At 39.6% G+C, this 27,910-nt stretch overlaps 2 protein-coding genes across 4 annotated transcripts in view; one reads left to right on the top strand and one right to left on the bottom strand.

The window, feature by feature from the left end:
* The window catches only part of dnajc17 (DnaJ (Hsp40) homolog, subfamily C, member 17), an 89,828-nt gene that overhangs the window by 37,789 nt on the left and 24,129 nt on the right, over window positions 1–27,910 (top strand). The window contains exon 10 of the mRNA XM_067454859.1: window positions 280–402. Coding sequence (XP_067310960.1) covers window positions 280–402 — 123 coding nt within the window. The remainder of the gene's footprint in view (window positions 1–279; window positions 403–27,910) is intronic.
* LOC137090880 (cdc42 effector protein 3-like) lies at window positions 18,465–27,276 on the bottom strand. 3 transcript variants are annotated; one of them, XM_067454861.1, is made up of 3 exons: window positions 26,866–27,276; window positions 26,560–26,627; window positions 18,465–21,477 (listed from the first exon to the last, which is right to left on the bottom strand). In XM_067454861.1, the coding sequence occupies exon 3, from the start codon at window positions 21,419–21,421 to the stop codon at window positions 20,840–20,842; it is 582 nt and encodes a 193-aa protein (XP_067310962.1). In that variant the 5' UTR covers window positions 21,422–21,477; window positions 26,560–26,627; window positions 26,866–27,276; the 3' UTR covers window positions 18,465–20,839. The 3 variants fall into 3 exon arrangements, with proteins under 3 accessions (XP_067310962.1, XP_067310961.1, XP_067310963.1); XM_067454860.1 differs by lacking the exons at window positions 26,560–26,627; window positions 26,866–27,276 and adding an exon at window positions 23,652–24,170; XM_067454862.1 differs by lacking the exons at window positions 26,560–26,627; window positions 26,866–27,276 and adding an exon at window positions 21,582–21,711.

Here is a 27,910-nt window from a genome sequence, read left to right as displayed (position 1 = left end):
AGTGGAAGGAAGCTACGTTTTTCCCCATCACGTGCAACCAAGTACGGGTGAGTCCTTATTTGGGTTACTAAAATAATGAAATTATAGTTTTTAAGTAGAAAATAGTATTTATGTAAAGAGATAAAATACAGAGTATAGTAAATTATATCTTTTTATGAAAATAAAAACAAATGACAATATCATCGTCCATCGCGATGTTTTACTGTAAACATCGTCAACTGCCAATTTAGGGGACATCGCCCAACCCTAATGTCCTTCTGTTTTGTGCCCTTTAATCAGGACCTGGCGATTAAAAACGAGATTGGCCTGACGGGAAACCCACTGAAAATCACATGGCTGGAGGGACAATCTGCTCCGACGTCACACATCGACAACACAGAGGGTGTTTACAACGCTTCACAGGTACACTCTTAACAAATTACACACATTTAACAGGTGTGTGTCCACCAAAGCAGTTTTAGGCTGTTTTCAGAAGAGTGTCTGGCCTTTTTCGAAAGAGCGTCTGGCCTTTTCAGAAGAGCGTCTGGGTTTTCCAGAAGAGTATCTGACCTTTCCAGAAGAGCGTCTGGCCTTTTCAGAAGAGCGTCTGGGTTTTCCAGAAGAGTATCTGACCTTTCCAGAAGAGCGTCTGGCCTTTTCAGAAGAGCGTCTGGGTTTTCCAGAAGAGTATCTGGCCTTTTAAGAAGAGTGTCTGGCCTTTTCAGAAGAGCGTCTGGCCTTTTCAGAAGAGCGTCTGACCTTTTCAGAAGAGCGTCTGGTCTTTTCAGAAGAGCGTCTGACCTTTTCAGAAGAGCGTCTGACCTTTTCGGAAGAGCGTCTGACCTTTTCGGAAGAGCGTCTGACCTTTTCAGAAGAGCGTCTGGCCTTTTCAGAAGAGCGTCTGGCCTTTTCAGAAGAGTGTCTGGGTTTTCCAGAAGAGTATCTGACCTTTTCAGAAGAGCGTCTGACCTTTTCAGAAGAGTGTCTGGGTTTTCCAGAAGAGTATCAGGCCTTTTCGGAAGAGCATCTGGCCTTTTCAGAAGAGCGTCTTTGTTTTTCCAGAAGAGCGTCTGGGTTTTCCAGAAGAGCGTCTGACCTTTTCAGAAGAGCGTCTGGCTTTTTCAGAAGAGCGTCTGGCTTTTTCAGAAGAACGTCTGGCCTTTTCAGAAGAGCGTCTGGCCTTTTCAGAAGAGCGTCTGGCCTTTCCAGAAGAGCGTCTGACCTTTTCAGAAGAGCGTCTGGCTTTTTCAGAAGAGCGTCTGGCTTTTTCAGAAGAACGTCTGGCCTTTTCAGAAGAGTGTCTGGCCTTTTCAGAAGACCGTCTGGCTTTTCCAGAAGAGTGTCTGGCCTTTTCAGAAGACCGTCTGGCTTTTCCAGAAGAGCGTCTGGCCTTTTCAGAAGAGCGTCTGGCTTTTTCAGAAGAACGTCTGGGTTTTCCAGAAGAGCATCTGGCCTTTTCAGAAGAGCATCTGGCCTTTTCAGAAGAGCGTCTGACCTGTCCGGAAAGAGCGTCTGGTTTTCCTGAAGAGCCTTTGGCCTTTTCAGAAGAGCGTCTGACCTGTCCGCAAAGAGCGTCTGGTTTTCCTGAAGAGCGTCTGGCTTTTTCAGAAGAGTGTCTGACCTGTCCGGAAAGAAAGTCTGGTTTTTCAAAAGAGCTTCTGGCCTTTACAGAAGAGCTTCTGGCCTTTTCAGAAGAACGTCTGGCCTTTTCAGAAGAGCGTCTGGCCTTTACAGAAGAGCGTCTGGCCTTTACAGAAGAGCGTCTGGCCTTTTCAGAAGAGCGTCTGGCCTTTTCAGAAGAACGTCTGGCCTTTTCAGAAGAGCGTCTGGCCTTTTCAGAAGAACGTCTGGCCTTTTCAGAGGAGTGTCTGGCCTTTTCAGAAGAGCGTCTTACCTTTTCAAAGGACAGTATATAATAAAGGTACAAAACCGATTTTACTACCCCAGTTGGTTGGTATATTAACAAGTTAATGCAATATATATGTTTTTTAATTGTGAATTTGGGTTTAATCCATAAAACCTAAAATGTTGCGTACCATATTTTACAGTGTACAGCAAACTTTGCCAGCATCTAGTTGCATAAAACAGACCAAAATGAAAGGAAAATCATCACATCAGACATTATTTTCTGTAAAATTCAACACATTTCCCACAAATTCTTATTTTTGCAATACCTGGATCGTATACTTATTAATCAGATTTTTCTCAGTGGTGATTTTAATCAAAGTTTTGTCAAAATGTGATAATTTTCTTCTGACTTTGGGCTGAAATGTGACCTGGACATTCTTGACTAGTTATATAAGTTTCACCATATTAAATGTATATTATAATAATTTCTAGCTTGAAAACCGTGATAGCAGCAACACAATAAGAATCACTGACCACTCTCACATGTGCATGAAAATCAGCATCTTAACCAGCATACAGACTTAACTTTAATTGGAAAGTAACGAGCGTGTAAATGCGTGCTTCTGTGCGTGAGCGTTTGTCTTGTGTAAAGTTTAACAAAAGTATAATGTTACCGCAGCATTCCAGATGAGTCCTATGGCTTTGGCATTCAATCTAAATAACATATTTCATCTATCTGTCAGAGGGAAGTATGTAAACATATATGTTTTGCACTACTGCTGTGCAAATACATGCATGTGAGGCTCCTGAACAATGACTATAGGGGGTTTGTTTGACTTGGAGCACACGCATGCGAGCGGCTTTCTGGACCCCCAGCGCGAGTCTCATTAAGCTCTGACCCTCAGACGGAGAGGCTGTGTGTAATGTGTGACTGGCACGAGATCCTGCGCAACCAAACCAAAACAAGGCCTTCTTGCTCTCACCTCTCTTCCAGTCTCTTCTGCACATTTAGGGCCAGATTTACTAACAGCTTGCGTGAGTGCAAATCCTCTTTTGGTGTTAAAAAACTACTGTCAGTACTGTTATTTCTAAGGCTGATGTTATTGCATATGCATTTGTAGGAGTTTCCCTTACAGATGCAGTATTTATGAGAGGAGAATATTTAAATCAATCACTCAAGGTGATTTGCAAAAGTTTGCGCTTGTCAATTTACTGGTGTTTGTGCCATTATTTACCGCCCCAAAAAAGCATCTCTGAAGCCAGATGCTAACGGGTAGATTGCGCTGGTCATTTAATGGGGGTTGAAACACTCAGTTTCAGTCAATCTCATGTCAATCTTGAGTACCTATAGAGTAGTATTGCATGCTTCATATCTCCGAAAAGTCTTTAGTTTTATTATATTTATAAAAGAAAGATGGGCTGTACGAGTCTTTCCGGAAAAACCGAGCGGATGGAGGCGTATCGTGTGGGCGGAGCTAAAGAACGACGAGCGCACAGCTATTGCATTAGAGCGTCTGAAAGCTGACATCCTCAAGCGTGGAGAAGAAAATGCTACCCTAATAAACCATGGCTATCAGATTCAACTAGTACAGATATGATCCAGAATCAGATCCGGAGGCTGAAATAAATTGAACAGGAGAAGCAGCAGCAGCAGGACGTCCGTCTCTGTGGTATGGACTGTATTTAGTGGCTTGTCAACATTTGCGTGCGTTTACTTGTGGATTATGAGGACATGATTTGGTTTATGGACTATTGTATGTGATCTTAGCAATCGCAAGCGAAACAGTTTTGCACGTCAGTCTAGTGTATAACGTTACATAGAAAAACAATGGAGTAGCATATTTGAATGTGCTTTGTGAGAACGTCCCCTAGGTTTATGTTTGGGGTGGTTCAATAAACTAACAGACACCTATAGTGGTCAGCTAAACAAAGCTAGGGGGTTGCTTAGGTAATCTCGGGTTGCTAGGGGGTTGCTTATGTAATCTCGGGTTGCTTAGGTAATCTCGGGTTGCTAGGTGGTTGCTTGGTTAATCTCGGTTTGCTAGGGGGTTTGTTAGGTAATCTCGGGTTGCTAGGGGGTTGCTTAGGTAATCTCGGGTTGCTAGGGGGTTGCTTAGGTAATCTCGGGTTGCTAGGGGGTTGCTTAGGTAATCTCGGGTTGCTAGGGGGTTTGTTAGGTAATCTCGGGTTGCTAAATGGTTGCTTGGTTAATCTCGGTTTGCTAGGGGGTTTGTTAGGTAATCTTGGGTTGCTAGGGGGTTGCTTAGGTAATCTCTAGTTGCTAGGGGGTTGCTTAGGTAATCTCGGGTTGCTAGGGGGTTTGTTAGGTAATCTCGGTTTGCTAGAGGGTTGCTTAGGTAATCTCGGTTTGCTACAGGGTTGCTTAGGTAATCTCGGGTTGCTAGGGGGTTTGTTAGGTAATCTCGGGTTGTTAGGGGGTTTGTTAGGTAATCTCGGGTTGCAAGGTGGTTGTTTAGGTAATCTTGGTTTGCTAAGGGGTTGTTTAGGCAATCTCGGGATGCTAGGGGGTTTGTTAGGTAATCTCAGGTTGCTAGGGGGTTTGTTAGGTAATCTCGGGTTGCTAGGGGGTTTGTTAGGTAATCTCGGGTTGCTAGGGGGTTTGTTAGGTAATCTCGGGTTGCTAGGGGGTTTGTTAGGTAATCTCGGGATGCTAGGGGGTTTGTTAGGTAATCTTGGGTTGCTAGGGGGTTTGTTAGGTAATCTCGGGTTGCTAGGGGGTTTGTTAGGTAATCTCGGGTTGCTAGGGGGTTTGTTAGGTAATCTTGGGTTGCTAGGGGGTTTGTTAGGTAATCTCGGGTTGCAAGGTGGTTGTTTAGGTAATCTCGGGTTGCTAGGGGGTTGTTTAGGTAATCTCGGGTTGCTAGGTGGTTGCTTAGGTAATCTCGGGTTGCTAGGGGGTTGCTTAGGTAATCTCGGGTTGCTATGGGTTTGCTTAGGTAATCTCGGGTTGCTAGGGGGTTGCTTAGGTAATCTCGGGTTGCTATGGGTTTGCTTAGGTAATCTCGAGTTGCTATGGGGTTGTTTAGGTAATCTCGGGTTGCTATGGGGTTGCTTAGGTAATCTCGGGTTGCTATGGGGTTGCTTAGGTTATCTCGGGTTGCTATGGGGTTGCTTAGGTAATCTCGGGTTGCTATGGGGTTGCTTAGGTAATCTCGGGTTGCTAGGGGGTTGCTTAGGTTATCTCGGGTTGCTATGGGGTTGCTTAGGTAATCTCGGGTTGCTAGGGGGTTGCTTAGGTTATCTCGGGTTGCTATGGGGTTGCTTAGGTAATCTCGGGTTGCTAGGGGGTTGCTTAGGTAATCTCGGGTTGCTATGGGTTTGCTTAGGTAATCTCGGGTTGCTATGGGGTTGCTTAGGTAATCTCGGGTTGCTATGGGGTTGCTTAGGTAATCTCGGGTTGCTATGGGGTTGCTTAGGTTATCTCGGGTTGCTATGGGGTTGCTTAGGTAATCTCGGGTTGCTATGGGGTTGCTTAGGTAATCTCGGGTTGCTAGGGGGTTGCTTAGGTTATCTCGGGTTGCTATGGGGTTGCTTAGGTAATCTCGGGTTGCTATGGGGTTGCTTAGGTAATCTCGGGTTGCTAGGGGGTTGCTTAGGTAATCTCGGGTTGCTATGGGTTTGCTTAGGTAATCTCGGGTTGCTATGGGGTTGCTTAGGTAATCTCGGGTTGCTATGGGGTTGCTTAGGTAATCTCGGGTTGCTATGGGGTTGCTTAGGTTATCTCGGGTTGCTATGGGGTTGCTTAGGTAATCTCGGGTTGCTATGGGGTTGCTTAGGTAATCTCGGGTTGCTAGGGGGTTGCTTAGGTTATCTCGGGTTGCTATGGGGTTGCTTAGGTAATCTCGGGTTGCTATGGGGTTGCTTAGGTAATCTCGGGTTGCTAGGGGGTTGCTTAGGTAATCTCGGGTTGCTATGGGGTTGCTTATATTGTGTTGAATCGTGAGACTACAGTGTGATTAATAAAATGTACAAAACTCTCATCTAGTAAAAAATGAATCATTTCTGAAGGCTCATGTGACACTGAAGACTCGAGTAATGATCACAGATATAAACTACAGTTTACTATATGTTCATGTTTTAAACTTTAGTAATATTTCACAGTTTTTACTGAATTTTTGATCAAATAAATGCAGCCTTGGTGAGCAGACGAGACTTCCCCCCCCCGTCCCCAAATCTTACGAACATTTTGAACGCTGGTGTGTGTCACTCTGTAACTTGTACTTTTGTGTCTAGTTATATATTTTTCAATTCTGTTTTTTGTTCCATTAGCCGTCCTGAAATCATACTTTAAACAAGGAAATCTCTTGACATATGAAGTGTGATATAGTGAGCCGTCATTAGAGATTCACAGCATGCCATATTTAATCGTTTGGCTGTTGTTCAACTCTTGCATTAATGCCCCAGGTTCCTCATTTAGGGCGGATCCTGGTCACATTCTGGGATTTTACAGTGTAATGGCTATACAGATATTATGACAACTGACTCTGAGTGCCGATTGCTTCATCGCGCCGCAGGTTTCTAAAGGCAAGTGAAGAAAAACAGGCTAATTCTCACATTACACATTAGACGTTGTGTCACCGAACAGGGAGGTAAGATCTACCAACTATGTTCTACATGCAAGGTCAACTGAGACCGCTGGAGGTCTGGCCGAGCCCTCAGCATCCCATAATTCCTCTAAACTCCAGCTGTGGACGACGGTGTGCTCTATTGCTGTTAATTCTGGGAAAGCAGCGCCGCTTCAGACTAGCCTTGGCTGCGAATCTAGTTTTAGGGATGAGGGACCTTCAGCAGATGGACTGTGGTCAGGATTAGTGATTTCACACACACACACACACACACACACACACACACACACACACCCTCGGGCTTCACTGCAAAAAATGCTTTTCTTACTTAGTATTTTTGTCTCGTTTCTAGTCAAAATTTCTAAAAATTCTTAAATTAAGAAACATTTACTAGACTAGTCAAAATGATTGTCTTGTTTTGGGAACAAATAACTCAAAATTAAGAGTTTTTGCTTAAAATATGATAAATAATCTGCCAATGGGGTGAGAAAAATTATCTTAATTCAAACAGAAAACAAGATTATTTTGCTCACCCCATTGGCAGATTATTTTAAGTAAAAACTCCTAATTTTGAGTTATTTTTTCCCAAAACAAGACAATCATTTTTCCTTGTCTAGTAAATGTTTGTTAATGTAAGAATTTTTAGAAATTTTGACTAGAAACAAGACAAAAATATTAAGTAAGAAAAGCATTTTTGCAGTGTTGATGCAGCTGCGTTGAAGCTCAGGTTGAATCTGTGTTATTGCTGGCTCTGGTGTCATAGCATTGTTTGTTGTCTTGTGGCTAGAAATGTGTTTGTCACTTCATTAAATGCAGAATTGAGCAAATTCAACACTGCGGTGGGAACGTGGCCTTAACCAGGGTTATTATAATCAACTTAAACCATAAAACTTCTGTTACTTGATATGAAATAAACTTTAACTGAACATATAGAGCCCCGCACATGAGATTAACATTAATTCATTCCCTTTTTTTAGATCAATCAAAACAAGGGAATGAATTAGTACAACATCATTGTTGCCATTATTTACTAAATCAAGAGAATTACATATATTGTGCATGTAATATAGTAAAATGAGGAACAAATTATTATGTTGTGTGCATGATTTAATAAAACAAGGAACAAATTGTATTGTGTGCATGATTTAATAAAATGAGTAATATTAATTATTATATTGTGTGCATGATTTAATAAAATGAGTAATATTAATTATTATATTGTGTGCATGATTTAATAAAATGAGTAATATTAATTATTATATTGTGTGCATGATTTAGTAAAGCGAGGAACAAATCGTGTTGTGTGCATGATTTAATAAAGCGAGGAACAAATTATTATATTGTGTGCATGATTTAATAAAACGAGGAACAAATTATTATGTTGTGCATACAACATATCTAGTAAATCGTGGCCATGATATATATTTATATATAAAAAAAGAAAAAAAGTAGCTTATTTTATTTTATTATAGGCAAGATTTCTCATTTTCATCTAGTAGAACTTGATGTACTAAAATAACTAAAATGATAAAAATATTAATAAAAACTATATCAACAAGACAATTTTAACTAAAATATACAAATAGAAATAATTAAAAATATTATTAAACTATATTATCTAATTTATACTAAACTAAAATTAAGTATTTAAACTTGATTTAAAATTAAAAATGATTTTTAAATAAGCAGACAAAATTCTATATATTGCAATTGTACTGTAAAAATAAAAACATTTTGGAAATTGTTAATAACCATGATTTTATTTCGATTAGTCTTTCAGCCCTAACATGGCCATTTTCATATTTAATATCTGAATGCATATCACAGCGTGCTGTATTTTTGCCCAAAGCAGGATTTTCCTCTGTTGAGTTATTCCGGCAGAATCGCTGACCTCCGTGTTGAGTTTAATTGTTCCCTCCACACGGCCCTGACGATAAATCTGCATTATTTGGATTGGATTTAGTTTCAGGTCTGTAGTTCTTGGGGTTCGTGTCTCCGAGCTGTGATAAATTCTCAGGGGTTGCGTGATATATGAAGGTTGGGAAATTTCTTGGACCGTGAAATAAATGACTAATAAGAGGTTTCTGGAGAGTGTGCTCATTTAAAAAAAAAAAAAAAAATGAATGTTTGTTCTGCTCATACCATAACCGAAATCATCTTGTTCAGCAGAAATGCAGGGCTCAGGGTTTTCACACACTTGTATATTGGCTTCGCTTAAGTGCTCTTCGTCTTTTATAAGTAGACGTGCTTGAAGCTAATCGATTTGCTCCCAGTAGCTTCCCTCCTCTTGTCCTATTGGGATTAAACATGTCAGTTTCCATCGGTTCTTAGAAACTTCCACGAGGATTGTTGCTATCGCGTAAATGCCCTTCCCAGCACATTTACTCGTAAATCACGGCGATCTCGGTGATCTACTTGTGTTGTTTCAGAGAGATAAAAGTGCAAACTCAGTGTGTCTGAGAAACGTCTGTTTTTCTTTGCTGTCAAACGCATCAGAGTTCCTGCCAGACACAACATGAACCAGATGGATCGACTATTTTGGGGAGTTTTCCTTTTTCAGCCATATCTGTAGACCTTGACTGAAACGTTCATTCGTGCCCGAAATAAATTCGGTTGCGGGTCGTGTTGGGCTCTTGGCAGCCGGAGGTTTGTTCTCGTTCCCCTGACAGAGGAATTTCTGGGAAGGCTGGATGGGGCAGTTGACCTGTGTTAGTTTGTGGTGATTCACAGCATTGCTCTGAGGAGACAGGGATATTATTATAAATCATAGATGCATATCTGAGCATTCGGGATGGTATTCTCGAGTTTTTCTTTACAAATAAAGCTTCCAAAAGTGTTTTTTCTCCCCCCACAGAAGAACCATTTTTGGTTCCCCACAGAACCGTTTTCCATTATAATATGGGCTTTGTGGAATTGAAAGATCCCAGGGATGTTAAGGGTTCTTCATTAAACCATTGATGCCAATAAAGAACCTTACAATGTAAGGCTGTGTTCACTCTTGGCATGTTTGGTTGGATTAAAACGAACCCTGGTGTGCACCAAACAAGCTGAAAAGATTGGTCTCGCTCCGCTTCCAAACCGATCCTGGTGCTGTTCAAATGATATATGAGACCCTGGACCACAAAACCAGTCATAAGGGTCAGTTTTTGGAAATTGAGATTTATACAACATCTGAAAGCTGAATAAATAAGATTTCAGTTAATGTGCGGTTTGTTAGGATTGGACAATATTTGGCTGAAATCTGGAATCTGAGGGTGCAAAAAAATCTAAATATTGAGAAAATCTCCTTTAAAGTTCTCCAAATAAAGTCCTTAGCAATGTATATTACTACTAATAATACATTTATGATATATTTACGGTAGGAAATTTACAAAATATCTTAATATTCTAATGTTTTTTGGCATAAAAGAAAAATGGATCGCTTTGACCCATACGATGTATTGTTGGCTATTGCCATAGATATACCCGTAAGATTTATGACTGGTTTTGTGCTCCAGGGTCACATATGAACACAACACAAACCAAAAACTAGCCTAGAAATCTAGACGCACCCTAGCGGCAGCAAATCTAATTTGCCGCGCGTGTCCTCTAGGAACTCTCAAAACCCCTCTGAGCTATAAACGATTTACGAGTAAATGTGCTGGGAAGGGCATTTACCTTCTGAGCTGTAAACGATGGGATTGGCCCGACTCTGATCGGGCCAATCACATCGTGTGTAGAGTCGGTGGGCGGGGCCATAATTATGACGGCCGAGTTGCGTTTGCGTGCTTCTAGTAAACACAGTGGTGAGTTCCCAGACCAAACTTCTTGATGTGGGTCAGGCTTGGCAGGCTAACCAAAAACAGGACATGATGCCACAAAATCCTACTCTAAAAAACACAAATGCTCAAGTCATAAGTGTCGATGTTTCCCATCAAAGTTCGGTACAGCCATCAGAACCGTCTCTCCTCATCTATATGTGTGACACAGCTTTAAATTGGATGTTCGTTACTAAAAATATACGTAATAAAAGCTGACCAATCAGGTTGTGAACATATCCCTAACCCTTTAGGCTCAGTGTTATAATGCCAATGTGAACTCTTGTGAAGAGCTTATAAAGTGTGTTTCAATCTTAAAGTTATAAAGCCTCGAGAATATTGTGGGTGCGCAAAAACAAACAAAAATAATGACTTTATTAAACTCTCTCTTCTCCTCTGTCTCCTACTCTGTTGAATTCAAAAGTGCTTCGTTCTTGATGCATATTCAAGCCATTTTCAATGAGTGCTGTATGTAAAATTAGTATTGCCATGTCTTTATTTGGTAAAAAATGTTTTTAGAAACAAGATAAATTTTGACTGTTACAGTGTTTACATCATTTTTATTCATATATTTGTATATTTTTAAACAATTACTTTATTTCTGAAAAATACTTTGCAGAGTATCTGCAGAGACAGACTCAAGGTGACCGGGGCAGCTGCAGCTTGGACTAATGGCGTGCCAAACGGTTTCCATATTACAATAGCTTGTTAAAATACATTTATTTCCTTTGTGGCAGAGGTGGACAAAGTACACAACTTCATTACTTGAGTAAGAGTAAAAGTACTACTGGTTAAATTACACTGTTACAATTGAAAGTTGTAAAAACAAATTTTTACTTGAGTTAAAGTACAGAAGTATTTGTTTTCAAAAGTACATTTCCTTTTTTATGTCAGCGCATTATTTTAATATTGTTGTATAAATGCACATTATGCCATCATGGTTTAAGCCAGTTAGTGACGCTCCATCTGACACACTAGCAGACGACTAACTTAAACTCATTTAAATACTTGTAGAAAAGTTACAAAGCTCTTTATAAAGCTGCTGTCACTTTAAGGCCGAATGCACGGATCCAATACACTGATACACATCTGATATTCTCACACTGTTCACCTTCACTGAAGACAGAATCAACTTTGTTTATGTGAATACTCCACAAAATGAGCATTTGGACATCCGTCCTCTTCCATTTTGCTCTAAACTATAAATCAGTGTTTAATAAATGCTGTGAAATCATAGAACTTCAGGAGACTCTACAAGAGTGATTCCTGAAAGGCTTTCTGCAAAAACCCAAACACCTTTTAAAGAAGAAAAAAATCATCACTGACTTTCAAAGCTGCGACAGAAACGACTTTTGACTTCGAGGACCTTGATAGAAATGTAGTGGAGTAAAAAGTGCGATATTTGTCTTTTAGATGGAGTGAAGTTAAAGTCAGAAGTTTACAGAAAAAATAATACTCAAATAAAGTACAGATGCTCAAAAAGTGTCCTCAAGTAAATTTACTTAGTTACTGTCCACTTCTGCTTTGTGGTTATGTCTTCCAGCTTTTATAATTACTTAATTTTTCTTTAACCGACATGTTACTGTGAGATGTAATGACTGAATTAAGGAATTAATTAAAAGAAAAGAGATTTTTATGGGTTTTTCTTCTTTTTTTTGACTTGTGAACCCAAGACCATGACAAATTAAAATGAAAACTGAATCATTTTTTTTTGTGGATAGTGTTTGCTAAATTGGTTAATGTCACTCAACAGAGGTTACAAAACAACTATCTATTTTTTAATTTATTTTATCAACAATATATATTTGTCTCTATCAGGCAAAACATTGTTTTTAGGGTAACACTTTACAAGGTCTCATTTAAAATTCATGTATTAATGAACGATGAGCAATATATTTAATGCAGTATTTATTAATTTATTAAAAATACAGCTGTACATGTTCAGAGTAAATTATTTTAATGTGTATTGTAAATCTTGAAATTAACGCTAACAAAGAATAATAATTTTTGATCATTAATTTTGATGGTTGATGAACTTAGACCTAAGATAGCGATGTTGACGTCGGTGATCTGCGCCATGCAGAGGAACTTTTGAAAGTTTTTAATATTGCTAACGTTGTTTTTTACATTAAAATAATAGAATTTGGTCGTATTGGATTATGCTTGTATTGTTTTATTTGAACCTATAGGCCAATTAAAAGTATAACAAGAGGAGCAGGCACCTTTCTTGACCAATGAGAAACCGTTTGGCACGCCCATTACTCCAGGACTTGAAATCAAGAAGTTGCCATTTAAAACTACACTGTGTAACTTTTTTAGTTTATTCTTAGCTAAAAACACTTAGTTCTTTCAAAAATATGTGTGCTCATTAATGTATATTTACTTCTTTAAAGTAATAAAGTATTCTCGTAAGTTTATAATATGCCATTGAAAACACATACGGGTGAGGGGTTCGAATGCCGGTCGCCATGTTGCTCCTCCATCTTGAAAGTACAGTAGCCAGAGAGGGACATACCCGTAAATTCAAGCTTCGCCTTTCGCGTTTTAACACTTGATGGCACCGTGTCGAATGTGAAGAGGGGGATTGCCATGTTAATCTTGGACTAAATCGGCCACCGTAGGAGTTAAAACGAAATCAGAATTGAGAGGAACAGAAACTAATATTCACTGGATGGTCATATACCTTTACACCGCTAGACGGGGGAACATATCACACAGTGTAGCTTTAATGTATAAGCATGTTTATTTCAGATTTAAATATTTATTGTAAATGTATTTATTTTTATATTAATTTCTAATTGGTTAAATATTAGTTAAACCTAAATCTGAATCTGAATTTTAGGCTTATATATTACATATCGGCTATATACCCTGTTCTCTAAGATATCGACCATCAAAAAAACTATCAGTCGACCAATAGTTATTATATTAGATTTTTACACATATTAGTGTAAACCTTTGGTTAAAAGTGACCCTGTTTCTAGGTAAACTTCGGGTTAAACGGCGTCACATACCATAGTGTTCACATAACACTCCAATGCACTTGGAAGTGCATTGGAGTGTTCTTGCAGTGTGCAATACTTGCTATGTGCAATACCATGGTATTAATATGATGCACGACCAAAATCATATCACAGCAATGGCCAAAAAACACACGGTATTTTTACTGTGGCTTTCAGTGTCAGCATTAACGTTTCATATTGTAGGTCTGTACTTGAACTATAACGAATCTGTAAGTATTTCAGGCTGATAATCAGAAGCCAGGGTTTCGTCAGATTGATCTGAAATGATGGTGTCATGTTTGGAGAGACTGTCAGCCGTAATTATGATAATGAAAGGAAAGCTGGAGTTGTCGAATCATAGCATTTAAAAAGCCCTTTGCTTATATTTCTGGTGATTCTCTTGTGATATTCAGGTGGGATTGTGTTGTAAGTGCTTCCAGATGTGACCGAGATCGATCAGTTCTAGCGCTCCGTGTGTGTTTGTGGAGGTTTTGCCGTGGCAGAGACTGGCGTTGGACGCGCTGAAGGATCTTTCATGTCTCAGTGCGTTGTGTTCCTGCTGGGTTTGATAATGAACAGCACATAGCGTGCGTTACGCTTCTGAGAAGTCAGGGAGAGCTCAGTAATAGGAGTTACTGCTTATGACTTACTGGACGATGTCCATTGTTTTAATGTCAATAATAAAAAAATAAAAAATACGAGGATCTCCCCCATCTATTTTCATCCTGACGTGAACGGAGAAATATCCAGCTTTTTTAAATCCTTCCAAGGTTTATTTTTCCTTTTGGATTGATTGATTGAGCTTTTTATGGTCTAGATGCTTTATTCACCAACTTAGGACAAAGCATAACTCATTTTGAAAGCACATCTAGTTCTCGTGCAATATTAATGCATGTTATTCTTGTATTCTGTAAAGTTTTCTATTTAGTTTGTACCCATTCTTGGCCTCACAATGCCATGAAGAAACTGGGGGTCTAATGCTATTTCATGCATTCTGCCTTATTTACACTATTAAAGGTATGGACCTGTGTGAGGTCATAAAGGGCAGGATTCCTTGTATATGAACTGGATGACTGCAAACACACACACACACACACACACACACACACAGTCATAAGTGGAAACCGCAATCGGTGCGTAAGTGCATATAATGTGAACAACAATAACGTAGGGTGTGTGTGTGTGTATATATATCTATCTTTAGCTCCGCCCACTGCACGCCTCCATGGACTCGGCTGTTTTCTGAAAGAATCTGTTAAGTGTTTCTGTCTTTTATAAATATGATAAACGTATGACTCTGGGAAGCTATGAAGGATCAACACTATTCTATAGATACTCCAGATTAATATGGGACTGGCAGAAACTGTGTGTGTTGTTAGGCCATGTGTCCACCAAAGCATTTTTTCACACAGATGGCTGGTAGCGCCATGCGTGTAACGAGGCGCTGAGAGAGTATTTTATTGTCCAATCACAGTGAAGGAGGGGCGGGACAAACACAACACTGACCAACCGCCACATTCTGCTTGTACAACGTCCACAGATGAAAACAAGCAGCATAAAAACAGAACAAAATAATTAAAAAACCAGAGCTGGAGCAAATACTTTGCATTGTATCGCCATTTTTATATAGAATCAATACACAAATCCGCCGCGAACTTTATGGGCGCCGCCATCTTGCCTGCCGCCATTACTGCGTGCCTGCGAAGTGCGTGACGGTGTGACACTTGCCGGTGTCCTCTAATGACATTTCAATGAAAGCGGATCCTGCACATTAAATAAAATGTCTGGTGAAAGGGAACATTGGGTAGATGATGTCAGGCATTGGCCAAAACTTACAGAAAGGTAATTTATTGACAACAGGATGTATTAATGTATAAATGCGTCTGCCAAATGTAATGTAATTAAGACAGCAATAAAACTGAACACTGTCATTGTGAGCTGTGTTGCTAATATTAGGGCCCTGCTTTCCGTGATCACGGAATTGTTTTACACAAACACGTTTTAAGAACATGAAATAACGAACAGTTATGAGGACTTATGCTGCACTTAGAGCAGCGCGCGACAGTAATGCACGACGTGCTGTAAATGATAACAGAAAATAAATAAAACATACGTGCCTGTTACAAAGGGACTTTAAGTCACAATTACACAAATGTAACTTTGTGGGTTTCTCTATTGTTACTGACATATGGTACGAGTCCACTGCCTGAAAACCTCACGACACTGTGATTCATACGCAGCGGCTGATCTGTGATGTAGGATGCCGTATCTGGCCAATCCATCCCGAACTCATGCCCTGTAGTTTAGGTTCTGACGCTCATCGCATGCCGGATGATTAATAAAATAATCTTATACCCGTAGGAAGATGTATTCTATTGCTACAACTGGTCGTGGCTATTTATTGCAGCTTGTGAACATATGCATGAGCACATAGGTCACGCAAGTTTACGTGCTGATTTAATAAGGCCATATTTTTTGTAACTGATCATTTCATATATGTCTAACGTTAATTGTGACTAGGTCCGTTTGTAATGGACACGTATGCTTTAATTATTCTCTGTCTTTAAGTGGTTTTCTTTACGTTCATCACAGCGCGCCGTGCATTACTGCCGCGCGCTGCTATTTATTTATATATTAATCAATTAATTGTATTATTATTGAAAGTATCAAGATTTACAAACAAATATCGCTGCTTAAAATCAACTTCTTCGAATTCGAAATAGGATACAGAAAAGATATAGCCTGAGGGAGCAGCTCTTAATATCCTGAATACAAACGGGGAAAAATAATAATAGTATGCATTCGTAACAAAAATAAAATTAATTTATAAGGGAAAAAAAGGTAGGCTATTATAACATTACATGAGGGGAGAATCAGTCATTGTTAAGCTATTAACCTCATTTGAGAAGTGTTTTCGTGTACGCACTGCTCTAAGTCCTTAGCAGCAAGGCACGCAGTAATGGCGGCGATGCTTTACTTCCGTGTTTCGCCGGATTTGTGTATACAGAAACAAACTACCTGTGAAATTAGTCACACTTCGGCGTATATACCGTATCATAACACTCTTTCAATCTGCAATAGCGAGGCAATTTCAGCTGGATAAAAATGCTTTGGGGGACACAAGGCCTTAAAAAAAAGCAAGACCATACAAACCTTTTACCTACTTGAAATAAAATAAAAGATAAATGAAATGAAATAAAATAAGAACTTATTTTATTGAACATATCTACGGCAGTCTGGTGGGAGTGGCCTTGGACGGCAACATGCCCAGTGCATTATGGGTGTTGAAGTTTTCCTACCTATTTGGCCACATTCCTTTCCTACCTAGTGGAGTTTAGTTTCTTACCAGTTTTCTACCGCTAGTTTCCAACTGGTTTCCTACCTAGTTTTCCTACCTATTTGAAGCTCTCTTCCATGAGCACTTAATCTTACATTTAAAAAAAAAAAAAATCTCCCGTCTACTTATCTTTTCTTCTTCCCTTTTCTAGTTTTTGCTACTCTGAGCAGTATACAAATCTTGGTATTTAGGGCACTTTTTGCGTTTCTTTGCCTCTTCTTGACGGATCGCTTCCTGTACTTCTGAGTTGTAAGTCGCTTTGGATAAAAGCGTCTGCTAAATGCATAAATGTAAATGTAAATTTGGCAAAACTGAAGCTATTTTCTGTAGTCTCTATATTTAGGTAGCACTGATTTCAACAATGTTTCGCCTTTCTACTGTAAGTTCTCTTAATAAATAAATGACTAAGTTTTATTGAAAGCCACTGGTGAAGTTTCCCTTGTTGACTATCTTTAAGAGTAAATGTTATTTAAACTAAATTGTAAAGCGTATCGTTCTAGTCCTAGATAAAGACATTCCTGGTTATTCTGTCCTCCGCTGATATCTTGTGCTGTTTGACCGTGTATGGCAGCAGCTGAGCGAGTGTGTGTTCTCTCTGATGGCCTCCTGTGGTGTGAGGCTGTTTGTTCAGCAGGTAATGTTTAAACCTGCGTGTTAATGGATCGCGCCGGCACCTCACACACGTGGAAGTATCACGTTCCCTCACTTCTCCAGCTGTCAGGAGAACGCCACGCTTGTTTTGATACAGAAATAGCACCAACTGCGTTTCTGTACATATAAGGGCTCTCTCTCTCTCTCTCTCTCTCTCTCTCTCTCTCTCTCTCTCTCTCTCTCTCTCTCTCTCTCTCTCTCTCTCTCTCTCTCGCTCTCTCTCGTGCTGGTTAAATTTCTCTTGCGGTCAAACACACAACGTTCAGTTCAGCTGCCGTGTTATTTGTGTTAATGAATCGCTTTAAAGATATTTGGCTAATTTGTGCTTAAAGGTTTAGTTCACCCAAAAATTAAAATTCTGTCAATAATTACTTACCCTAATGTCGCTACACACCCGTAAGACCTCCGTTCATCTTCACACACAGTTTAGGATATTTTAGACTTAGTCAGAGAGCTTTTCTGTTCCTCCATTGAATGTATGTATGGTATACTGTCCCTTTTCAGAAGGACCAGAAAGGGAATAAAAACATAATCAAAGTAGTCCATATGAGACATCAGTGGGTTAATTAGAGTCTCTTGAAGCATCCAAAATACATTTGGGTCCAAAAATAACAAAAACTACGACTTTAATTAGCATTGGCTTCTTTCATTGCGTTTGTGTTCAATCCTCAAATAAAGATTTGAACGGTTATGAATCAGCGTATTGAGTCATGATTCGAATCCAATGAAGAGAAGCCAATGCTGAATAAAGTCGTAGTTTTTGTTATTTTTGGACCCAAATGTATTTTGGATGCTTCAAGAGACTCTAATTAACCCACTGATGTCTCATATGGACTACTGTGATGATGTTTTTATTCCCTTTCTGGACATGGACAGTATAGTGTGCATACACTTGCATACGCTCTCAGACTAAATATAAAATATCTTAAACTGTGTGTGAAGATGAACGGAGGTCTTACGAGTGTGGAGCGACATTAGGGGGAGGAGTTAATGACAGACATTTCATTTTTGGGTGAACTAACCCGTTATATATATACACACACACAAAATTAATTCCCCCACAGAATGTAATAAAATCATGACATATATGCCAATAGATCAATGAGGCTTATATAGGAATTAAATATAAAATAGCAATTAAGAATTTTTGTTTTGTTTGAAATTTTACAAATATTTAAAAAGACTTAATATATGAAAAACATTAGAAATCCTTATATAGGAATTAGTAAAATTCTGTTTACATTTACGCAAGTAAATACATACATTTGTATTAAAACATTATTTTATTGGGGAATTACTGTTGTTTCCTTCCACTGGTAGATCTAGTGACGTGTAAACTAGTTCAGTTAGGTTATTGTTACCATGTTTTAATCTGTCACACAATTGACCTTATAGGAGTAATAAAGCTTGATCAAAGTGTGTAGTTCCAGTGCAGACAGAAAGAAATCATCTCACAATGTTTTACACACGCACGGGGCTCAGAAAGCAAACCAGGAAATCACAGTCTTAGGTGGTGAAATGAAAGCTGCTTAATTATTAACCAGACTTCAGCACACATCGACCAGCGCTGCCTTAAAACATCTTGACAGTCGCACAACGTTATATAATCCAGACTTCATTCAGAGGAGGATATTTCTCAAGAAAGGGTGTGTGCTTTGGACACACACACAACCATTCTGGAACTATACCAGATTTCTAATTGTACGTTTCCAAGAAGAAATACTCCGTTGAGCAATGCGAAGCGGTTTTGTTATGAATGTCCAGAGTTCAGATGTTGATCACAAACACACCTGCTGCTTTTACGACAGCCTCGACAGGCCATAGGACCAGTTCACGGCTCTCTAATTTAAAAAAAAAATATTATACCTTTATTTAACCAGGGAAGAAAATCACATGAGATGGATATCTCGTTTACAAGTGAGCCCTGGCCAAGGTAGCAGCACACAACCAACAAAGTGACATTAAATACATAAAACAATAATCACAACACATTTCCAGCAATAAAACAAGATTAAGAACAAGTGCAGACAGTGTGTAATGTTCGATTAAGATATAGCTTAAACTCATTGATTGAAATGAATACAGTAAGTTTAGCTGATCTTTGACTCTCATTCCAAGCAGTTGATGCACTATAAGTAAACGCAGTTTTTCCAAACTCTGTCTTCATTGAGGGAACATTTAAAATAATGTATCTACTTGAACGCAGATTATGCCCTTTACTATTGATAGTTATTAGACTATTCATATTCAGAGGAAGCTGGCCAGCTATAGCCTTATACACAAATGTAAGCCAGTGCTTGAACCTTCCTAAATGAAGTAAAGGCCAAACCACACTGCAAGAAATGCTTTTCTTACTTAGTATTTTTGTCTTGTTTCTAGTCAAAATTTCTACAAATTCTTACATTAAGAAACATTTACTAGACAAGTACAAATTATTGTCTTGTTTTGGGAAAAAATAACTCAAAATTAAGAGAGTTTTTGCTTAACCTGTTAACTGTCACCCCCATTTTGAAAATATATACATGGTTGCCATTCAAGAACGCTTTGGAATATAGACATATTGCTCAAGTGAATCATCACTTCAAAAACATAAAGTATAAATAAGTTATGGAAGTTTAAATTTTCTGTAAATCAAATATACTGTACTAGATATTAAATATTTAATATAAAATATATGTTACAAAATAATTTGTACTCGAAAATTACTATCAAATCAAAGCCATATGTCTAATAAATGTATGTTCCAAATTTGAAGTTGATATCACAAAAATTGAAGTTCCCATGAGATTTTGTTTAGGCGCTGTACCACACATAGCCACCGGGTGTCATTGAAATTCCATTGATTTTTTTAATGCAATTTCCTGTGTCAAATGTGTATATTTTTGTGTAAATATCACAAAACAGTTTGTAGATATAGAACCGTGAGACTCAGACCTTTCCGACGATATGCGTTTTGTCAAGATTAGAAAAGGGTTTTATTATAAAATAGTTAAATAAATGTTGTAATATGAAACATGACGACGCCCACTATAGGGGAGGAGCCCACTAGAAGAATTTAGAGCACTGTTTCCATGGTAACGCAAGGTCCGATTTCAAAACGGTTTTCACAGGATGAATCTTGAGTTCGTAAGCTTTCGAATGATATATAGTTTGTCAACATTAGATCAGGACAAATATAGGATATAATTGTGTTAATCATGCAGTGGCAAATGGGCCCACCGGTGGGCCAGTGACGGTTAACAGGTTAAAATAAGCAGAATAATCTGCCAATGGGGTAAACAAAATAATCTTGTTTTAAGATTATTTATCTTACTTTAAGCAAAAGCTTAAAAGCTCTTAATTTTGAGTTATTTTGGCCCAAAACAAGACAATTACTTTTGCTTGTCTTGTAAATAATTCTTGTTTTAAGAATGTTTAGATGTTTGGACTAGAAACAAGACAAAAATACTGAGAAGTAAGAAAATCATTTTTTTGCAGTGCACCATTTCATACAGGGATGAGTATAATGATTTGTCCGAGTCATAAATGTTAAGGCAGAGTGATAAACAGAGTCTAATGATTGTAAACGGGCCTTAGTGGTATTTCTGTAAAAAAAAATATCTCCATAATCTAAGACAGGTAAGAAGGTAGCGTCTGGCTTTAGCTTTGCTGGACTTTATCCATCACTTGCAGCACAGCGTCCATTATCGAGGGTCCCAGATCCAGGCTGAATGTGAAGGCGGCGTCGGTTTGGTCTGACTGTGTTTCCTCTGGGTTTGTTTGGGTTGAATCTCGTCCAGAGCTCAGGCTTCCATGAGCAGGACTCCGGCAGATGCTTTTTGTCTCCAGATGCGAGCACTCTTCCTCCTCGTCTTCCTCGACATCCAGGAGGGGAAGCGAGCTGCATTTCTGCCTCTGATTGGCCGGCGTGCGCTCCCAGATTGGGCTGCACCGGCCCGGCTCGTCCAGGTTAATGCGAGGCGGCTTCGGTGGCGCGGCGCACGCAAGGAACAAATTCTGCTCGCTCTTGGAGCTCTGAAGCAGGAGACTTTGGCCCGCCTTTAAGAACGAAAGATCGCCGAAACTTTCCGTGTGTCCGTCGACTCCGATGTGAGAGAGGTGGCGGAAGTCACCGAGAGGAAGGCTGATCATGTTGACCGACATGACCTCCTTTCGGCTTGATAACCTCCTCTGCCATCTTCCAGATGTTGGTTTGCGGTGAAGCGACGTCCTCAGTGGCATCCTGAGCTGTTTCTTCAGCAGCGTGACAACATGTGATGAGCGCTGAAATCCTGATTCTGGAAAAGATTACAGGAAAACAGTCATCAGACCGGAAACATTTTACCAAAGCATTAAAGGGTTAGTTCACCCAAAAATGAAAATGAGATGTGTATCTGCTGACCCCCAGTGCATCCAACATGTAGGTGTGTTTGTTTCTTCAGTAGAACACAAATGAAGATTATTAACTCAACCGTTGCTGTGTGTCGGTCATATAATGGGGTGAATGGGGAACAAGTCTATGAGAGAAAAACAAACAAACAAACAAACAAACAAACAAACATGCTTAGAGAACGTGCACAAAAACCCTGCTGCTCCTAACGACACACTGATGTCTGAAGACACGAACCGATCGGCTTCTGTGAGAAACACAACAGTATTTGTTATTTTTTTACCTCATATCCGGACGAATCTCATCAAGTTTTCCCATCGGCTCTAACTTCCGTTAGGTGATATATATATATAGATAGATAGATAGATAGATAGATACATAGATAGATAGATAGATAGATAGATAGATAGATAGATAGATAGATAGATAGATAGATAGATAGATAGATAGATAGATAGATAGATAGATAGATAGATAGATAGATAGATAGATAGATAGATAGATAGATAGATAGATTCCTCATCAGTGCCTGTGCGGATCGGTTGAATGATCACGCCAGTTTGACCTCACCTAACGGAAGTCACAGCCGATGGGAAAACTTGATGAGATTCGTCCGGATATGAGGTAAAAAAATAACAAATGCTGTTGTGTTTCTCACAGAAGCCGATCGGTTCGTGTCTTCAGACATCAATAGCCCCTTTCACACTGCATGTCGGACCTGCAATATTCCCGGAGCATTGCCGGGTCACCTTCTGTGTGAAAGCAACCACGTCCCGGGATTGATTACCGAATTCGACCCGGGTCGGGGACCTAGTAATATTGCGGTATTCGACCCGGGACGAGCGCTGTGTGAACAAAAGCCGAAACTAATGCTGCAACGTGTGCGTAGTTATCGTGCGACTCCTAGAGCTTGTTTCTTCAATAACACAACCCTGCAGTGCCAGAAGAGCTCGTCTGTGTTTTAAACGCAGAGAGTGTTCGTATACAAAAGAAACTAAAATTAAACAAGCAGAAATGAGCGCAAACTGGACACAAGTCGAGACCACGGAGCTCCTTACTATCCGCGCTGAAGCTGAGATCGCTCGCCGTTATACGTCACATCCGGATGTCACGTGTCAACTCGACCCGGGACCGTTAAGCGTTGTGTGTGAAAGCGCACATATTACGGTATTTCGCCGGCAGTGTGAATGGACCAAATCTAGCGGCCTGGGAACAAATGCCGGGGTCGCATTATCCGTGTATTTGCCGGAATCGCAGTGTGAAAGGGGCTAATATGTCGTCAGGAGCAGCAGGGTTTGTGTGCACGTTGTCTAAGCATGTTTGTTTGTTTGTTTGTTTGTTTGTTTGTTTGTTTGTTTTTCTCTCATAGACTTGTTCCCCATTCACCCCATTATATGACCGACACACAGCAACGGTTGAGTTAATAATCTTCATTTGTGTTCTCCTGAAGAAACAGACACACCTACATGTTGGACGCACTGAGGGTCAGCAGATAAACATCACAGGCTCATTTTTGGGTGAACTAACCCTTTAAACTGATCAAAAGTGACAGCATTTATTTGAAATAGAATCTTTTGTCACGTTCTAAATATTTTACTGTTTTTTTTTTTAAAACTTTCTATTCATCAAAGGATCCTGAAAAATAAAATATATGACGGTTTCCACAAAACTCTTTTCAAAATGTTTCTTGAGCATCAAATCCTCATATTTGAATGATTTCTGAAGGATCATGTGACACTGAAGACTTGAGTAATGATGCTGAAAATCACAGGAATAAAGGTTGTGTTCAGTTAATGAGCACTTAATCTTATAATAATTTTTTTTTTATGATGATAACTTCCTCTATTTTCTCTATTCCCTCCCTATTCCATCTTATGCTGCTCCGAGTAATGTCCAAATCTTTGTATTTAAGGCACTTTTTGCTTTTCTTCTCCTCTTCATGACGGATCGCTTCCTTTACTCCTCAGTTGTTAGTCGCTTTGGATAAAAGCGTCTGCTAAATGCAGAAATGTAAATGTGTTCATATGTAAATTGTATAAGCTTCTTTTGTCCATTAGATCGAAAACATACATAAACATTTACCTGCCCATAGACTCATCTTCTCCCCTCCCAGAAGTGGTTGAAAGTGGAGAAAAGAAAACACCAGGTGTCTCCGATCGAGCAAAACGAGAAAAAACTATTATTTATTTATTTTTCTTCTCTCGCACGCACAAAATCGTGCCCCACATCAGATATGTTCTGTGTTGTCTTGTGTTGCATGACATTTGCCCTTTTTTTCGTTGTGCACTTTGACTTTGTTAGCAACTTCACATGGCAACTGGTTGAGAGACAGTATTACATTTAAACAAAGCTGCACATGGAATCGGTGTCGGATGTCTGCCTGTAAATCCCCTGCATAGATGTTTCTCTTTTTAATTATAGCCTTTTTAAAGCATTTGAAATGAGTGTCTTTCTACTACCAAAACAAATAGCACATTTTACTATATTTAAATCCATTTTCCCTGACAATCAGCTCAAAGAGCTACTAACTAGAAAAGAACCTCAGTTGCTTTATTTTCATTATTTTTTTCATTGATAACTTGATGAGTGTATAGATATGTATATCCAGTATGAAATGTGGTCTAATCCTGCACATGTACCATAGCAGTCACGGATATATCTGTTCAGTTTTATCAGTATTTGATTTAGATTAGTTGAAGTTTTCTTCCACCTTGTTACACATTAACAGTCGACATTGCAACATCTTCACAGCCGCAGGCATGTTTAGTCCCTGCTTACTATAAATGACGTGATTCTTTCATGGCAGCGTTAATGAAATCACATTTACTCATATTTTAATTGCATAAATACATTCTGGATTCATGTGTAACTGCTGACCTGCAGTCTCACAGCGCTCTGTGACTCAGTACAGGTTAAATTAGTTTGTAATAAAGGGTAATAAATCCCATTTGTTGTGATAATGTACATAGGAAGCATTTTACTCTAGTTGGCATTCACAGCCTTGTTTTGCGGTTTACAGTTCACTCACACATTAGATCAGCTTTCGTGACTCGCAACACTCACTCTTAAAATTTGTATGGCACTACAGAAAACATGTTTTGTTGGCCAATAAAGGTTTTATCGGCACTTTAGTAGCAGCGGGAGATGGCGAGCGCGGACATTACGGCATACCTTCTCAAACATGCAACGAGAGGGAGGGAGGATAGAAGTTAATTGTTTTTAAAGGAAATGCATGATTTTGAAGGTCTAAATTTACACCTTTACTTTTCAGAGCCCCTGTATTGGGTGAAAAAACAGTTCCTCAACAAATATATTTTCAAGATTTATAACAATAGTGTCAAATAGTTTAGGAAATGCTGCACTGTAGACCCCAACGCTCCAAATAATTAATTGGTTTGAGTAGGGTGAACTTAAATTAAACAAACTAGTTCAAACTAATTACGTTTTAGTTCTCCAAACTGACACATTTTAGGTAATCTAAATTGTTTGGTTGTTTTGACCCATCAAGACATGGACTCCACTAGACATCTGTTGCTAACCAAGATGTTAGCAACAGATTCTTTAAGTCCTGTAAGTTGCGAGGTGGATCGGACTTGTTTGTTCATCTCATCCCACAGATGCTCAATTGGATTGAGATCTGGGGAATCTGGAGGCCGAGTCGACGCCTCAAACTGGTCGCTGTGCTCCTCAAACCATTCCTGAAGCATTTGTGCTTTGTGTCAGGAGCATTATCCTGCTGGAAGAGCCACAGCCACCAGAATACCGTTTCCATGAAAGGCTGAACATGGTCTCAGCAATGCTTAGGTAGGTGGAGCGTGTCAAAGTAACATCCACATGGATGGAGGACCCAAGGTTTCCCAGCAGAACATTGGCCAAAGCATCACACTGCCTCCGCCGGCTCGCCTTCTTCCCATAGTGCATCCTGGGGCCATGTGTTCCCCAGGTAAGCCACACACACACACACGGCCATCCACGTGATGTAAAAGAACACGTGATTCCTCAGACCAGGCCACCTTCTTCCATTGCTCCGTGGTCCAGTTCTGATGCTCACGTGCCACTGTTGGTGCTTTCGGCGGGGTCAGGGGTCAGAGGTCACCCTGACTGGTCAGCGGCTATGCCGCCCCATACGCCTCAAACTGAGATGCTCTGTGTATTCTGACAGCTTTCTATCAGAACCAGCATTAACTTCTGGAGCAGTTTGAGCTCCAGTAGCTCGTCTGTTTGATCGGACCCCACGGGCCAGCCTTCGCTCCCCACGTGCATCAATGTGCCTTGGCCGCCCATGACCCTGTGGCCGGTTCTCCACTGGTCCTTCCTTGGAGCACTTTTGATAGATACTGACCACTGCAGACCGGGAACAGCCCACAAGAGCTGCAGTTTTGGAGATGCTCTGACCCAGTCGTCTAGCCGTCACAATCTGGCCAAACTCGCTCAAATCCTTACGCTTGCCCATTTCTCCTGCTTCACACACATCAACTCTGAGGACAAAGTGTTCACTTGCTGCCGAATATATCCCACCCACTAACAGGAGCCGTGATGAAGAGATCAGCAGTGTTATTCACTTCACCTGCTCATAATGTTATGCCTGATGTATGAAAGCGCTTACTGTGAGACAATTGCATTTATGCAAAGAAATCACTATTATTATCTGTATTTCTTCTTTGCAGACAAAATTTAACAGTTTATAGTTTATGCAACGGGAAAGAGAATCTTTTGTTACGCTTTAAGGAACAACATAATAATAATTCACTCAGTTTTTACTTTGTAAAAGTTCCAAGTGTATAAATAAATGAATTGATTGAATAAACATTGATTTAATTAAAGGGGGAAAGTGATCATTTATAAGAAAAATGTTGATTTCTGGGCCATTTCTTACCAAACAGCCTTTTTATTTAAACATCCCACCATTCAGAATCAGTAAACATCAAATTAATTGTTCTGGCCAGTGTTTAAAACCTTTAAAATTATGTTTTTATTGTTCGCTACATACCTGGAAAGGTGTGCAGGTATTCACACCTACGTCTGAGCGTCTGAAGCCAGCAAACGTTAGAGGAGTTTCTGTTAACATGACAAGACTTGTTAGGCTATAAAACAGGTTGCACAGAACAATTCTCTAAATTCTGGTGACTATCCAGCCTCAAAAACCCTAATTAATCATCATGTTTTGTTGATATAAATGTCATATTGAGTTGAACAGTACAGTCGTGTGTAAGCTTGCCAGTTTTATATCAAATCAATAGCACATAAAGATGGTGGAAGTGAAATAGTGGAAGTGACAGTGAGTAATTCCTCTTACCGTAACACTAGAACGCTTTACTTCAAAGATGTTTGTAGTGTAGTCCTGACTTTAAGATCTACTGTACAGAGTCCTTCTTAGATCCCAAATGTGTTAAAGTCCACAGATTGAGCTGGATAAGACTGACGTCGCTCAGGTGCAGATAGAGCCGTGTCCTCACCCTCCTTCTCAACTAAACCTCGCCGTGTGTTTGGTGTGCGCTGTCGTCACACCTTTAGAGCTTTAGGGGAAGTTCACCTGGGCGACTTTTGGGACTCTTCATCTCATTCGTGGGAAAACTGGGAAGGGCACAGCTCGTTTCTGTCACTTACTCATGATGTAAGGGCTTCAAGGATTACTAATCTCCATGTCATTGTGCTGGTTTCCTGTTGGTTTTACACACTGCGTTGTAATGACAGCGGGCTCTGGGGCGTGTATGCACAGGCGGACCCGCGTTACACAAGTTGACATGCTCTCTAAAAAATGCTGGGTTAAAAACAACCCAAGTTGGGTTGAAAATGTACAAACCCAGAAATCGGGTTGTTTGAACCAATTGAATGGACCCATTCAAACAACCCAATTTCTGGGTTTGTCCATTTTCAACCCAACTTGGGTTGACGTGTATGCACAGGCGGACCCGCGTTACGCAAGTTTTGTTGACATGTAGCAATTGCTTGCATTCCCATGACCGTTCACACATCCAGACTTCTCTTTTCTTTTGATTTCAAGCCGAGGCAAGACGTATTGTTGTTGTATTTTTAGGAGATTCGTAGTTTATTCAGTGACGTCAGTGAAGGCCTGAGATGAAGAGCTTTCTGCAGTAGTTCAGGAGGTTTGACACTGTAAATCAGAGGTTTTCATACGTTATGATGACAAGGACCCCCAAATATGATGTCCCTGTTTTTTTATGTACGAAAAAACATTTAAACGGTTAGATAAATAGTAAGTGTGATAAATATATTATATTATAAATACAATATATTGGTTAAATGAGCTATTAATGAAGAAGAACATTTTTAATTAAAATTATTTGTATACATTTTTACAATATAAAGGTTAAATAAAT

This window comes from Pseudorasbora parva, chromosome 10 (assembly GCF_024679245.1).
Source record: "Pseudorasbora parva isolate DD20220531a chromosome 10, ASM2467924v1, whole genome shotgun sequence".
In the NCBI taxonomy this organism is placed as follows: Eukaryota; Metazoa; Chordata; class Actinopteri; order Cypriniformes; family Gobionidae; genus Pseudorasbora; species Pseudorasbora parva.
Note: the sequence above shows the minus strand (reverse complement) of the source record. Positions and strands in the feature narration are given on the sequence as shown.